At 44.2% G+C, this 13,685-nt stretch overlaps 1 protein-coding gene across 2 annotated transcripts in view; it reads right to left on the bottom strand.

Annotated features, from left to right (window-relative positions):
* SFMBT2 (Scm like with four mbt domains 2) overlaps nt 1–13,685 on the bottom strand; it is a 115,724-nt gene that overhangs the window by 22,357 nt on the left and 79,682 nt on the right. For both annotated transcript variants that reach the window (XM_027639811.1, XM_027639810.1), the window contains exons 12-15: nt 9,083–9,196; nt 7,767–7,809; nt 7,127–7,197; nt 5,839–5,978 (exon numbers count right to left, since the gene is read on the bottom strand). In XM_027639811.1, the coding sequence (XP_027495612.1) occupies nt 5,839–5,978; nt 7,127–7,197; nt 7,767–7,809; nt 9,083–9,196 (368 nt within the window). The remainder of the gene's footprint in view (nt 1–5,838; nt 5,979–7,126; nt 7,198–7,766; nt 7,810–9,082; nt 9,197–13,685) is intronic.

Below are 13,685 nucleotides of genomic sequence, written 5' to 3'. Positions count from 1 at the left end.
TGGGGCCCCAAACGCATGAAGGGCGTGCCGGAGCAAGTCCAGAGGAGGCCACAAAGATGCTCCAAGGGCTGGAGCATCTCTGCTCTGGAGACAGGCAGAGAGCTGAGGGTGTTCAGCCTGGAGAAGAGAAGGCTTCAGGTAGACCTTACAGTATCTTCCAGTACCTGAAGGGGCTACAAGAGCGTTGAAGAGGGACTTCTGACAAGGGCATGGAGTGACAGGAGAAGGGGTAATGGCTTCAAACAGAGAGGGCATGTTTAGATCAGATACCAGGAAGAAATTCTTTAATGTCAGGTGCTGAGGCACTGGAACAGGCTGTCCAGAGAAGCTGTGGAAGCCTCATCCCTGGAAGTGTTCAATGCTGGACAGGGCTTGGAGCAACCTGGTCTAGTGGAAGGTGTCCCTGCCCATGGACAGGGGGGTCAGAACTAGAGAATCTTTAAGGTCCCTTCCAATCCAAACCATTCTAGAACAATGTGAAGAAAGCTCCAGAGTGAGCCCATCCAGTTGCTCAACCACATCTTTTCTTGCCTGTCTCCCACCAAAAGAACTGATGGGGCACTGCCTTCTGACACACAGACACTGAGACCTGATGTAGAGAAGCCAAAGGTGAGTTTTCGAAACACCAAGTGCCTGTGTAGGTCCTACACTCATTTGCAACTCATCAGGTGTGTTCCCCTCTTGATCAGCAAATCCATGGAGCTATTTAACAACTACAAGGGAGCCTGTTGGCAAAGCTCTTCTTAAGCCCACATCTACACCCACTCTGTTTGCTGGTGGGACAGCCAGGAGCAGAAAGCGTCTTGCCGACCAATTTCTGGAAACAGTGCTGTCCTGCCCCTTTACCAATTGTCAGAATAGTAAGGAAATGAGCAAGAAAAGAAAACCCAACTCTGCAACACCAGTGTGGCCCTGTCTGGGCATTATCCCAGATCCTAATCAATTCCAGCCCTGCAAAGGGACCCGCAATGCCAGGACTTTTCTCAAAGCTGGCTTATCATCAGCAGGACTCTGTAAACTTCCAAACTCAGTTTAAAAAAAAAGAGTGTTTTGTAAGAACAACCATTTCCCTTTCAGGGAAGAAAAAAATGTTTTTTAAAACCTCTGCCTTTTACTCTTCTTGTACCTCAAATAAGTCACTGGGTTTGGCATTTCACCCTACAACAGAGTTCTCTACCATGTTACCTTCTAACAACATTATCGCCTCATATTACACAGAGATGTAAACAAACAGATTCTTGGGAAAAAACTAACAGTTATTAAAACAAAAACAGTGACAAAACCTAGATCAGCTTCCAGCTTTCCAGTTTCTGACTTTCTCTGGAGATGAAAAGTTACGTCAACCATATCAGACTGGTCAAATTCCCTTTGGCTGGAGTGGGGACCAGTCTGAGATTTTTTGTAGTTTATTTTCAGCCCTCTCCATCAGGAATGGTTTGGGTGCAGCCAATTGTGCCTTGGAGCAGAGTGGGGGACAAGGCAATACCAGCCTTTGCTGCTATGCATAGATGAGGTTTTATTTTGATAAACTTTGATGAACTTTGGATTTTCAGAGGATGGAGTCACATCACTGACTGTGATCACTCAGCACCACCACAGGCCTCTACCCAACCTCACAAGCACCTGACATCTTAGCAACAAAGTTTTCCAGTTCCTGTATTTTCTCAGGCACAAGGGCTCTTTTCTGAGCATATCCAGACATGCCTAATGCCACTGGGAAGTTCATCACTTTTCTTCCCATTATATCTCTTTGGTATTCACACAGTTCCTATCTTTACCTTGCTTTAAATGGTCCCAACCCTGGATGAAGTTTTCTCAGGAGTTAACACTGACAAGGTGCAGCTCAAAATACCATCACAACCTCTTCTGTCCTGTTCAAGGTCCCAGTGATCAGCATCCTTAGGAGGAGAAGCTCAATTTCCCTCCTCTATCTGAGATATAAGCCCACAGTTACCTAACAAGTGGGATGTTAAGTCCCAGGCTCAAGGCAGGGCAATTAACTTTATTTTATTTTACATGGAATACTGATGGGGCACAGAAAGAGAAAGGAAAATGAGCTATTTGGGATTCTTTCATTAGGTGGTCAAGGATCTAAAAGCCATCTTTTGTCATAGCCAAAGCAGTAGCACGGAAGTGTTGACATGCTTAGGGTAGTCCACAACATTCAAAGATACAGATGGTCAGATCCTAACCTGGAGGAACTATTACAGACAAGCTGAAGTCCACAGAGCTGTCTTGAGGAGGATGTCAGTGAACTCTCTTGCAGAAATGCAGTTTATACCTTTCCAGACTTTAGAGGTTTCTGATCAGTAATGACAACTCTATCAGCCTGGCTAAATCATATACCTAAGGTTCAGTGCAAGCTATTTAATTTTCTGAGCACCATGATTTAATTATGCAAATTTCTCCTAAGAAGTCATGCTGTGCTACAAAAAGTTCAAGTTGCAGAGTGCAATAGCCTTTCTTCACAAATGCTAGCTGATTTCTCCTGTTTGCATCAGTTGGACAGACACATTACCTTTAAGTCCGTTTTCTTTTTAAACAGAGAAAGAGCAAAGTGTCTTAAAAATAGTAAGAGCAGTAAGCAATGAGGCTAATTAATCTTTACAGCATATTTCTCTAAAATATGGTGGGTTATAGATCATCTGGAGTCTTAAAAAGACACCTCATTCCATTTTACAATGTTGCTGTGGAGTTGTTGGCGTAGACGAACGAACTGTTCATAAGTGTTTTTTAGATATTCTGACCCAAGAAACTAAATCTAAACCTGACAATGTGTGTTTAATTTAACTTAAAGTCAGCATTTATTACATATCACAGCTACTTTACAGTCACCATTTTTCAGCCCAGGTGCAATTGCTGGATGGCAATAGCTGATGCCTCCACTGTATTTGGCTCCAAGTTTCAACTTCTTTTCCAAGAAAATATCTCAGGAATGAGAAAAACTTTACAGCTGATGTCAAACAACAGGCATTACCAACTCACTTGCCTCTTACAGTGAAAGAAACCACAGTAAACCACTGGTCCCAGCAGAAACTTGTGCTGACACTGGGAATAATGAACAGCTTAGGCTTTAGAAATAAATTTGGCACTAAACAGCACAAGAGCTACTTGTTGCTCACCTAAGGCTTTGCAGGGATGCAAGAGTACACACAGGGTGATGCTTCTCTGCATCAGTGATGGAGGTAAGGACAAGATCTTGTGGGAAAAGAGGGCTGAGGAGCATCATGAACTACAGCTGTGTTGAATTTCTGGATACAGCCCTCAGGGTTGAGTGTGGAGGAAGGTAGAGGATGGGGAGCTACTTCCACAGCACCCAGCCAGGAACAAGGTCTCCCATCAACTGATGCCAGAGAGGACATCTGCTCTCTTCTTGCTTCAGGTAAGAATGGATGGGGAATGGGACAGGAGTTGGGTGTTCAGCTGGTTTTAGTCCAGACTTTCTATAAGTCTCAAACACAGAAGCATCTCCATCACAGAGACTGCTGCCCACAGTGAACTGGCTGGCAAACAGCACAGGTTTTTAACCAGAGTAGCTCTAAAGGCAGCGAGTTATGGCTGGAGATCAGGGTGATTAAAGAGGTTCTCATCAGGCTGCTACTGCTTCAGTTCCCCTTTCACAGCTGTGTTTGGAGTTGTCTTTCCCACCCTCCCCCATGTGTTGCCAAAGTAAAGCCCATCTATAATTTATCTATTCCAGACAAGTTATGCTGATGCATAATTTACAACAGCTTGCAATTTTCCTATATAATGAGAAAGATAATTATAAAGCATTTGTAGTCTTGGGGACACACCATCAGCAGGTGTAAAGAAAAACCAAAGCATCAAGCTCAGCACCAAGACTGTGTCTGGAGGGATGGGGACCCTTGTGAGCTCCTCAGCTCTGCAAACCCTCGCATTTACAGCCTTGGGCTGGAGGAGGTACCTCCTGCACTGCTCTCACCACTCAGCTCCACAGTCCTTCTGGGCACTCTGGTATCTGTTACAGAACATCATCTCAATGCAGGGATGTATTCTTTGCCAGTTCTTGCCTGCTCCATGTGCTGGGTACCCCTATCCTCCCCACTGCCCACAGTTCTCTGAGCTCCTGGTACCTCTCTTATCTCAGCAACAGCTGACAGGAGTCAGGTGTATCGCCCCTACAGCAACACCATGAATTTCTTCTCTTCACCCTTTCCAGAATTTGGAACTGGTTCCCATGGCCAGAATGAGCTTAAGGCCATTAATAAGCTTGAATTTATCTGCAAAATAACACTGACCAATGCTGGGCCATTGCCACTGTCCTGTTCCTTGGGAAGTTGTTCATGTCTCCAAAAACAAGATTCCCATGTCTCTATGACACTGCTATTTGTTCCTTCAGAAAACAATTCTGCAAGGAGGCAGAGCAAGAGAAAATAGACTGTTCTGTATGAAGTTCAGGCTGGTTTTCAAAGTGGGCAGTTAGTCCCATTCTTGAGGAATTTGGAGAATTTTGTGTTAGCAAAGGCTGAAATACCAAGGGAGGACCTGGCAGAAGCTCTGCACAGCTTACATTTTCAAAATCCAAATTCCAGGAGGAAAGGAGGAAGAAGCATTAGCATAAGTATTGACTGTGCATGCTTCATGTTTTTCCCCCATGTTGCTTTTTCATGGCCTGTTTTTCAAGTAGCAGCAGATTGCTAATGCTCCCCATCAGCAAGCCACGATGGACTTGCTTTCAAATTTGGCAGCTGTCAACTCTTGCTCTGCAACCACTTTATCCTGCTTTCTCCTGAGGGCTGTTTTTGACTTGCTTCTCTGAGACCCAAGCATCCCACCTGCACGGGCAGCTGGATTTCTGGGCTTTTGTGTATAAATTAGTGCAGGTGATGAGGAACTGAGTGGAGACATGGGAGTCACACTGCAGTACAGTACTGGATGTTTTCAAAAGTGGTGGTTTATTTGGGAGAAATCTCACCTTCCAGGTATTCCTGTTAAGGCCTGGATTCATCTTATTTCAGACAACTGCAAACATCCTGAGCTGGGCACTGAGGGTCTTTCAAATACATCAGATTAACAGATGCTTGGAAGTTTCCATGTTTTTCCACCAAGGGCAGAGGGAGCTCAGATATTCCCCTGCATCTACAGCAAGTGGGATTTATTTAGGTACAGAACTGAATGCTTGAAGGTCTGGATTTCTCGAAGACCCGAGTCAAACTGAAACAGTGCCCAATGAAATTCTGTTCATCCACAAGTACCATCCTGTCCTCTGCCACCTGCAGTCACCTTGCCTTTTATCTCTGCATGGACTACAATATTTGTGGAAAATACTTATGAATTTGTTTCAAATCAGGCAGCTTTTCTCTGAGGTGAACAGCAACTGCTCAGTACTCCAGATTCATCCCAAAGCAAGCCCTGACTGGGTCAGGATGAGATCAGCACATAGCACACACCCCTGCTTAGTTTTCCATCCTGTTCCCCAATGTTTTGGGCCCCACTGGACCATGGTCACAAACACATGGTCACTCACACTGAATCTGCTGCCCAACAGCATTGTGGATGCTGAGAAACAGGCTGATGGCAACAACCACAGAGGCCCTCTTTGGGGATGGCTCTGGTCAGAACCTGAATTCTCTTGCACAGTTAGACAAACCTTACTCCCAAACCAACACAATTCCCCATATTTCAAAAACTTCACCTCTCCCATCAAAACCCACAATGCACATACCTGCCCCATATTCCCAGCTTGCAGTTTTGCCTTATGGAAACCACTACAGAGCTCCAGGACAATTTTAGGTGCACTGTTTCTGAATTCTGGGCCTGGCAAGCCACGCCCATACTTTTCCCCTGAGATCCCCCCAAAAGACAGCTGAGCCATACCTCCTTGAGGACCAGCACACACTTGCCAGGCCCCACAGACTGAGGTAGCTCTGCGATCCTGCCTTTGTTTAAATATGGACCTGAGAAGCAGCGGTGGTTGATGTAGAGCTGGGGGCAGCAGTATCTCCCATTGATGGTGCCTGCAAGGAGAAAGTAGCATTGATGTGCCTGTTGCACTGTTTTATGATAAATCAAGAGCACTTCCTCCTCCTAGATGTGGGAAGGAGGGGAGAAGTGTAGAGAGGGCACAGAATTCTTCCCTGGGACAGAGGGTAGGGAAGCCCCCGCTACTCAAATCTGTCCAACAGGGGAAAAGCAAATGTTTTTAATAGTGACTGATTTGGCTGCACTCCCTGCTGAAAGGAGAATGGAGAAAGGATTTCATTCATGACAGCACTCATTGCTCTTTCATAACTCTCGTTGCAGATGGACATGAGCAACTCAGTTGCAACCTGCCTGAAAGGGGATGTAGGAACTGACTCTCAAAGACAGGGAATCAGCTCAGGGAGAACATTCATGTGGAAAGCCCTAGAAACCCCTCTTCAGCTACTGTCCAACACAGTAAGCACTGCAGTGCCATTCCCCTGATCCAACATGGGTCTACAGAACAATCTTCCTTGCCTGGGTTAATTATAATTGGCTCCTTTATAGCCCATGGAGAGAAACAGGCACTTTTAGATGTTATTCATGTGCCATCCAAGTGGTTATCCACTCCTTTGGCTATCATACCCAAAAAGACCCTTTCATCCCCGTTTGATTGTAACAGGGCCTGGGATGTTGGCTCCAATGCCAACGTGTGTCCCACAGACTGCTGAAAAAAAAATGAGTTAAATCCTGCCCCTCCTGCTGAGTCTGCACCATTAGCTGGATGAATATTGCACTCTCAGAGCCTCCTGCCATTGCTAAAGGGGAGAAAACTTTGCAGCAGCCATGCCACACAGTCCTGATGCCAACACAGGGACCCATTGAGGCCTGGTGTACACAATTTCACTGATGCCAATTAACAAGTCAGATCCATCTCCACCAGGGTTTCATTAGCCTGGCCCTAACATCATTCAGCTGAAATGAGCAAGCTCCAGGGGAACTCTGACAGTCCCAGCAAGACACTCCAGCTCACTGTGGAGGACCAGATCCTCACCTGCTGTTCATCATGCACTGTTGGTGGGTTTACACCACTTTATACCCCCAGAGGATGTGGTTCCATCTCCCCACCCATATGACAGCTCTCTCCCTTTATGGGGTCATCCCCCTCCACACAGGCAATGGGTCCTTGAAATAAGAGCCTTACCTGTTGTGTCTGGCTGAGGAACCAGGCAGAGGTCATGAGGTATTTTCTCAACAGGCACTGTGGATGGTAACCTGCCAAAGAGCAATTTTGGTGTCATTAAAAGTGTCAGACAGGACAAAAGGCCAGAACCAGCCTTCAGGATTGACCAGAAGATACACCAGCACCTGCCTGGGGCAAGGAAAGGAGATACTTCAAACACAACCCCACTTCCACATGGTTTATCACAGCCCAGGGCCAGAGTACTGCAGAAGAAGGAGCCTGATCCACCCTTCCTTCAAAAATATACTCTGATCTGTAAGCTTTAGCCCTGCAGGCTGAAAATACTCTTACTTAAACCCCTTAAATTCCAGTTTCTATAAACTGGAAGGGATAGATAGGGAAATGCCCTCCTGGTACATGTCCATCTTCCCTAAGAATCCCTTACTGGCCATCAGACACGGGCTGCAAAGACCCAACCAGTAAAACAGTTTCTGCTACAGAGACTTTCTAGCAAATATACTGGATTTAAAAGAATCCTCTTGTCGACTGTGCTGCAGTGTCTGGACAGTAGTTAGCTAAGCCACACAGCTGCTGTGTATTATCCCCCCTGGAAGACTTGATGCATTCCTGTAAAAATAACACCTTAAATAAAAAAACTTACTGCTTTTCTGGTTGCACAACTGCAATTCTTCTCTTCCTTCGCACTGCAAAAATGAAGCAAGGAAGAAAAAAATCATTTTGTACCCTTCTGTCCTATAAAGTGCACCCTGAATGCATAAAAAGCTGTGTAAATGCACTGACAATAAAAAGACTTCCAACACAATGAAATGGTACTTAATTACTATCACCATCTTTCCTTGGTATTTTTTAACTAAGTCACTACATCATTAAAACCTACTTTAAAGATGTAATAATACATTTAATCTTTCCTCTGGAATGCTAATATTGTGTTTTATGGGATCAGTATAAAAGAAAAAATTAAAATAAAAACACAAATATTTTTCCATACAGCAACACATATGGATAAGATTACATTTTACAAGCATGATTACCTCCAGCATAATTTATCCCTCACTATAAATTGTGATAAGGCTACATAATGTTGCCATAGCAGTATTCTCTCAAATTAGGCCCTGGCTGTCTGATTTTTAACTTAAGCATATTTAACTCTTTGAAAGGGTTGACACATTTTAAAATCTGCCTTTCAGATGCTAATTAATATAACAGTGAGGCTAATTTTTCACCTGGTGGCTTGAGATTCGTTGGATAGTTTGGAACAGGAGAGCAACACTAAGACACTGAGCTCTCGTTAACTGCCTTCAAATGCAAATAGAAAGGAAAGAAATTTGTCTTAATATGCACTGGAGGCAGGACAAAACACTGTGGTCTTAATTGTGCTGGGAGAGATTTTAAATTAAACACTAGGAAAATCTCTGAGCTTGTAAGGGTGGTGAAATAAGGGGACAGATACCCTGGGAAGGGGCAGAAACTCCGTCACAGAAGGGCAACAAATATTTCTCAATTTAGATGGAAAGGAGTACCACCTGGATGGTCTCTATATTTCACCCTATATTTTATGAGGTTTTTCTCCAGTTTGAGGTCTTCTTCTCTAATTCATTCAGCTGCCCAAGTGAACTTGGCTCAGCACTACAAAATCTGCTCAGCACTACAAAGTCTGACAACCCCATTGCAAATCCACAACCAACTGTGTAATCCCAAAGCATGTAAGAACCTTCCCCAGTCCCCCCAAAAATCCCATTTGTGGAGGGTTCATCACAGAGACAAGTACAAATTGCCTAATTCCAGTCTGGTCACTAATTAGATTTATTACTATTTATTACAGTACATTTACAGCCTGGTTATTAGTCTCCTAGTTAGGATGACAAGTTTCAAAAGTGGGATTATAGACAGAAGACAAATTCCCTGATATATCCAGTGATGTAATATCCAGGCTGCTTGGAGTCTCCATGTACTTACAAACAGCTTTGTGTGGTGGAGTCAGGTTATAAGCATTCGCTTCACACCAGCCCACAGGGAAAATGTCCATGGACTCGACATCAACTATGTACTCTGGAGAGGGCATCTGTAAACCTATAAACACAAATTTATAATGTGATTTAGATGCAGGAATACCAAACTCGGAGCCACCCGAGCGTTCATCACAAACCAAGGGAAGCGAATGATGGAACGTGTGAAAATAAATCTGCTTCCCTGCATCAAAATCAGGCACCATTTCATCTCCAGTTTTGCACAGACAGCAAGGATAGGGCTGTTGCATTTACAGTGCAGTGTGATTCAGAGGAAAACGCCACTAAGAGCACTGTAAGGGTGTGCAGTGAAGCAACCAAAAGCCAGTAAGGTTAAAGATGCACAACCTTCTCCAACAAAAGAGCCTGATTTGACTCATGGATTTTTTTGTGGAGTTGCACAAGTGAGTCAGCAGGACTTGTTGGATGCTTGCTCCTAATGCTAAGAGAATGTATAGGGGCTTTAACAGGATGGTAGCTAAAGTGATAGACAGGCTTTTATGCCTCAATGCCCCCCTGAAGCTTTTTTTGTAGTTCTGCCCTTGAGTCACTGTTTTTAATGGTGGGAGGTGGCCACTCTTTCTCTAGAAGTGCCAAGAATTGTCCTAGGGTTCCTCACTGCACATGAAACAAGAGCTGATCATCCAACAAGGGAGAGGCAGGATAAAAACCCCAAGTGGGACACATGCACCAAGGTCTCTGGCACAATACTGACTCCAAAACTTCACTTAAAGTCTGTGTTTAAAGAAATCTCTTCCAGTTTGGTTATGTCTCCTTTAGAAGACGTCTTCCAGTCTTAGTTTATGTGAGTCACACTCACAGAATAATAGAATCATTTAGGTTGGAAAATGTGGCAGGAAATCTGCAGTATATGAGAAAACTGTGGTTTAAACATGTTTCAAAATGGCTTTTTGTAGTCTCTTTGCTAACTCATGCTTTCTTCTTCCCGACACCCCCTGTGAAGGACTATTGTCTCCCATATAGGAATGTCCTGGGAAGATGTCCTAAGGTGTTCTCATTGGACCTTGTTAACCCCTTCCTGTGATTGGATGTTCCTGTAAGCCCCTTAAAACTTCTAATCGGTTACTCTGTGAGTCCTTCAAACCCTATAAACGTAAGCCCCCAACAATAAACTCTCTCTTGCCTCCTCTCCACGCCAGTGTGCTGTCTCTGTGCCTACCATGGAGCCACGTGAGTGGGAGGAGGGGAGAGCACCTCCCCCCTCCAGGCTCAGGACATGAAGAAACCCCTGGCGCTGGAGTTCCCCCCCATCCACTTAAGCCGTCGGAAATGTTTCCTCAGATGGAAATGGAACTAGAACTGGGCCACCCCACACCATGGGGGGAAAGAGATCCAGAGGAAAAGACCTCTAAGATCATTGAGTCCAACCATTAACCAGTACTGCCAAGCCCACCACTAAACCATGTCTCCAAACACCATATCTACATGGTTTCTGAACACTTCCAGGGATGATTATTCCACCACTTCCCTGGGCAGCCTATTCAGAAGCTAGGGCACCCTTTCAGGGAAAGAAATTTTTCCTACTTCTTTTCCTAATTTTCCTGTTTTCCACCCAAATGCCATTGCAGCAAATGAAAATATTCCTGTTGGCTTTGAGTTCTTCTGAAAACAACTCCACGTCCTGAGTCAAGGCACCATTTAATTACCCCAAATCAAGTTCATCTGTGTCAGGCCAGCAACTTCACCCCCCTCTGCCAATTCCACCCTAGGACCTACAGCTCCAGCACCAGCATGAGGTGATCTCCTAATAAAAGAGACCAAAGGATCAGCACCATCCTTGCCTTGGCATCTGTTACAACATCTCTGCCTCCTGCTTGAGGCAGCAGTGTTTGACTGTGCACAGCCAGATGACTACAGGGAACTTCCACTAATGAATGTTCACCAAGGGCTTGTGGTGTGATTGAAACAGTAATTGAACTTTGTGATGGGAACAGCATCCTGAGACTGAGATGCAGCATTTGGATTGATCTTGTCTCTAGGAATAAACTTGCTGCACTCTGAGAGGGTGTGGATGCGTGAAAACCCAAAGAAAGCAGGAAAATAGGTGCTGGTGTCCACACTGCTGGAGGAAATAATTAAACAATGAAATCATGATGTCTGCATAGACTCATGGGTGTCTCCATGGTGTTTCTCTGAGATAAGCATCGTATTCATACATTGAAAATAAACGTTTACTTCACTGGGATACGGGGCAGAAAAGAGGATGGGATGAAAGCACGTGGTACAGCACACAATTTGCTGAATGCAAGATCTCAGCAGCTGACATTCCCTGCAAAACCATTTCCCTCCATAAGAAAGTATCCCAAGGTCACTGCTCAGTCTGAACCTCACGAAAGCTGCACTCTCCAGTGGGGAAAACATTTTTACCCAACACCAGGAATCGTGCCAAGGAACCAGTGTGAGAACAGCTGAAGTCAGTGGCAAGACATGCACAAAGTGAGCAAGCCATGGATCAAACTCTAAAGCGAGCAAGAAATCAGCACAGTCCCCACTGACATGTCACCAGGCCTGGGAAAAACCACTATTTTCATTATTGTAACGACATTACTCTGACCAAATGGACTTGATGCTGTTAGAGGTGTTTTCCAACCTTAATGATTCTGTGATTCTAAATTATTCTAAAAATAAACAGATCGAATGTACTTTCCTGCTGGAAGGCAGCAACAGGTGTGACATGAAGGGTCTTTTCTCACCAAAATGGTTCTATGAGCCTATGAACATTCTGGTTTTGGAGTTTACAGCTGCAGCCACCCTGACAAGCAAGGAAGCACCATAATGTCTGTTCTCCTGCAACACCTCTATTCCTCTTTAAGACATATTCACAGCTACTCAGTCCTCCCTGGCACTGCCTCTGCCCTCTGGCAATTGATAACCCTGCCTTCCACTTCCAACATCCTACTGTTGCCTTTGGCCTCACTCATGGAAGTGGAAAACAGCTTGTTTGAGATTCATTAGTTTCATTTGCTTGCATTTTATGCTGCCATCTTCTCAGACTGAGAAATGCCCATGAGACTTGGGAGGTTAAATGGAAAAGAACAGGGACACTGGAAACAGGGTGAGTAAAACTTCTGTGACCTGTTATGAATCTTACAGGGTGGGAAGAATAGAGCAGCAGCTCTAGAAAAATGTCGAAGGGGAATTTATGGGAAACTCCCTGGAGAAGTGATTAACAAAAGGGTTTTCCTCAAAATTCCTAGGCTGTGCAGAGAGGGTACATTATTACTTGTATAAATTCGCACCAGAAAGCTCCAGCTTTCAAATCTAAAATGAACCAGTAAAAATTAACAATGTAGATGATGAGCAATAAAGTAGCAGAAAGCGCCGGGATGCACCGAAGCATCCCATCAGTCCTGGGCTTCTCCTCCACCACGGGGGAACTACACTGCTTCTCATTAAATGCTTGCCCTGAAGTTTACAGAGTTTTGCTACTGTACAAAGTGTGATTTATTAGGCAATGTTGCCTCATGTCTGACTCGACGCTGCTTAACTACCACGTCCTGGTTTATGGCTGCAGTTTGGGCTGTCAGACAGCGAAACTGGGGAGGGCAACAATGAAAGCTTCAGACGTGCCCATGACAAATGGTGGGACCCGAGGTCTTCAGCAAGAGGCTCCCATGGTACTTGGGGAGTCTTGCTGCTTCCAGAATATAAATAATCAGTTAGAAACAACAGTATATCAATGGAGCGAAAAAAACACGCCACAGCTCAAGCCACATTTATTTTACAACTCCACAAGCAGGGTTTTGTGTTGTTTGGTTTTTTTTAACGCCTCTTTTAGCATAACTGTGCATACTGTAGTGATGTATTTCTACAGTAGCAAAGATTTCTTTTTATTTTTGCAGTCTTTTGCATCTTTTCCTTTTACTACAGATCATTCTATTCCTGGTATCGAGATATAAACCAAGTGTAAAGCATTTATATAGTAGAACTCAAAAGACAAGGAGATGTACACAGGTAAGTTGTAAAAAACATCCTTTAGGAAATTGAGAGAGTAAAAGGCCGGGGGAAAGAGATGAGGGAGGGAAGCAAGGTGGGAGTGTGTTGTCCTGTCCCTGCCTCTATCCACGTTTTATGCATATAAAGGTGAAGGCACCTGGTCATTTAAAAAGGGAAGTTGCCAAAATTTGTCAGATTCCTTGACCAGATGAGTGTAAATTCAATAACAGCCTTAGTGAGAATGGAATTTCAAACAAGTGTTGATTTCAGTTCTTTAACAAGCCTGCCCCGTGTGTGGACCAGGCTACATATGAGGTGTTGATACCTTGAATTAGAAGCAACCAGTTACCTCAGAGGAAAAAAACATAACCTGTAATTGCACAGAGCTCTACCAAAAGCAAAAAAACAGAGGAATTCTCTCTTTAGGCAACAATTGACTAAAAAAATCTTCAAGAATGGGATTTATCATAGAGGAGTCAGGAAAGACTGACAAAAATAACATAGAATGTTATTTTTTAGAATAACATAGAATGTAATTTTTGTAGAGCAAAGCCACTGAGCATCTGCCTGTCCTGCATTTTAGAGCAAGCTGCTGG

The sequence above is a fragment of the Corapipo altera genome, unplaced genomic scaffold (assembly GCF_003945725.1).
Source record: "Corapipo altera isolate COAL_440 unplaced genomic scaffold, ASM394572v1 1b, whole genome shotgun sequence".
In the NCBI taxonomy this organism is placed as follows: domain Eukaryota; kingdom Metazoa; phylum Chordata; class Aves; order Passeriformes; family Pipridae; genus Corapipo; species Corapipo altera.
The sequence above is the reverse complement of the archived record's forward strand: the minus strand, read 5'-3'. Positions and strand labels throughout refer to the sequence as shown.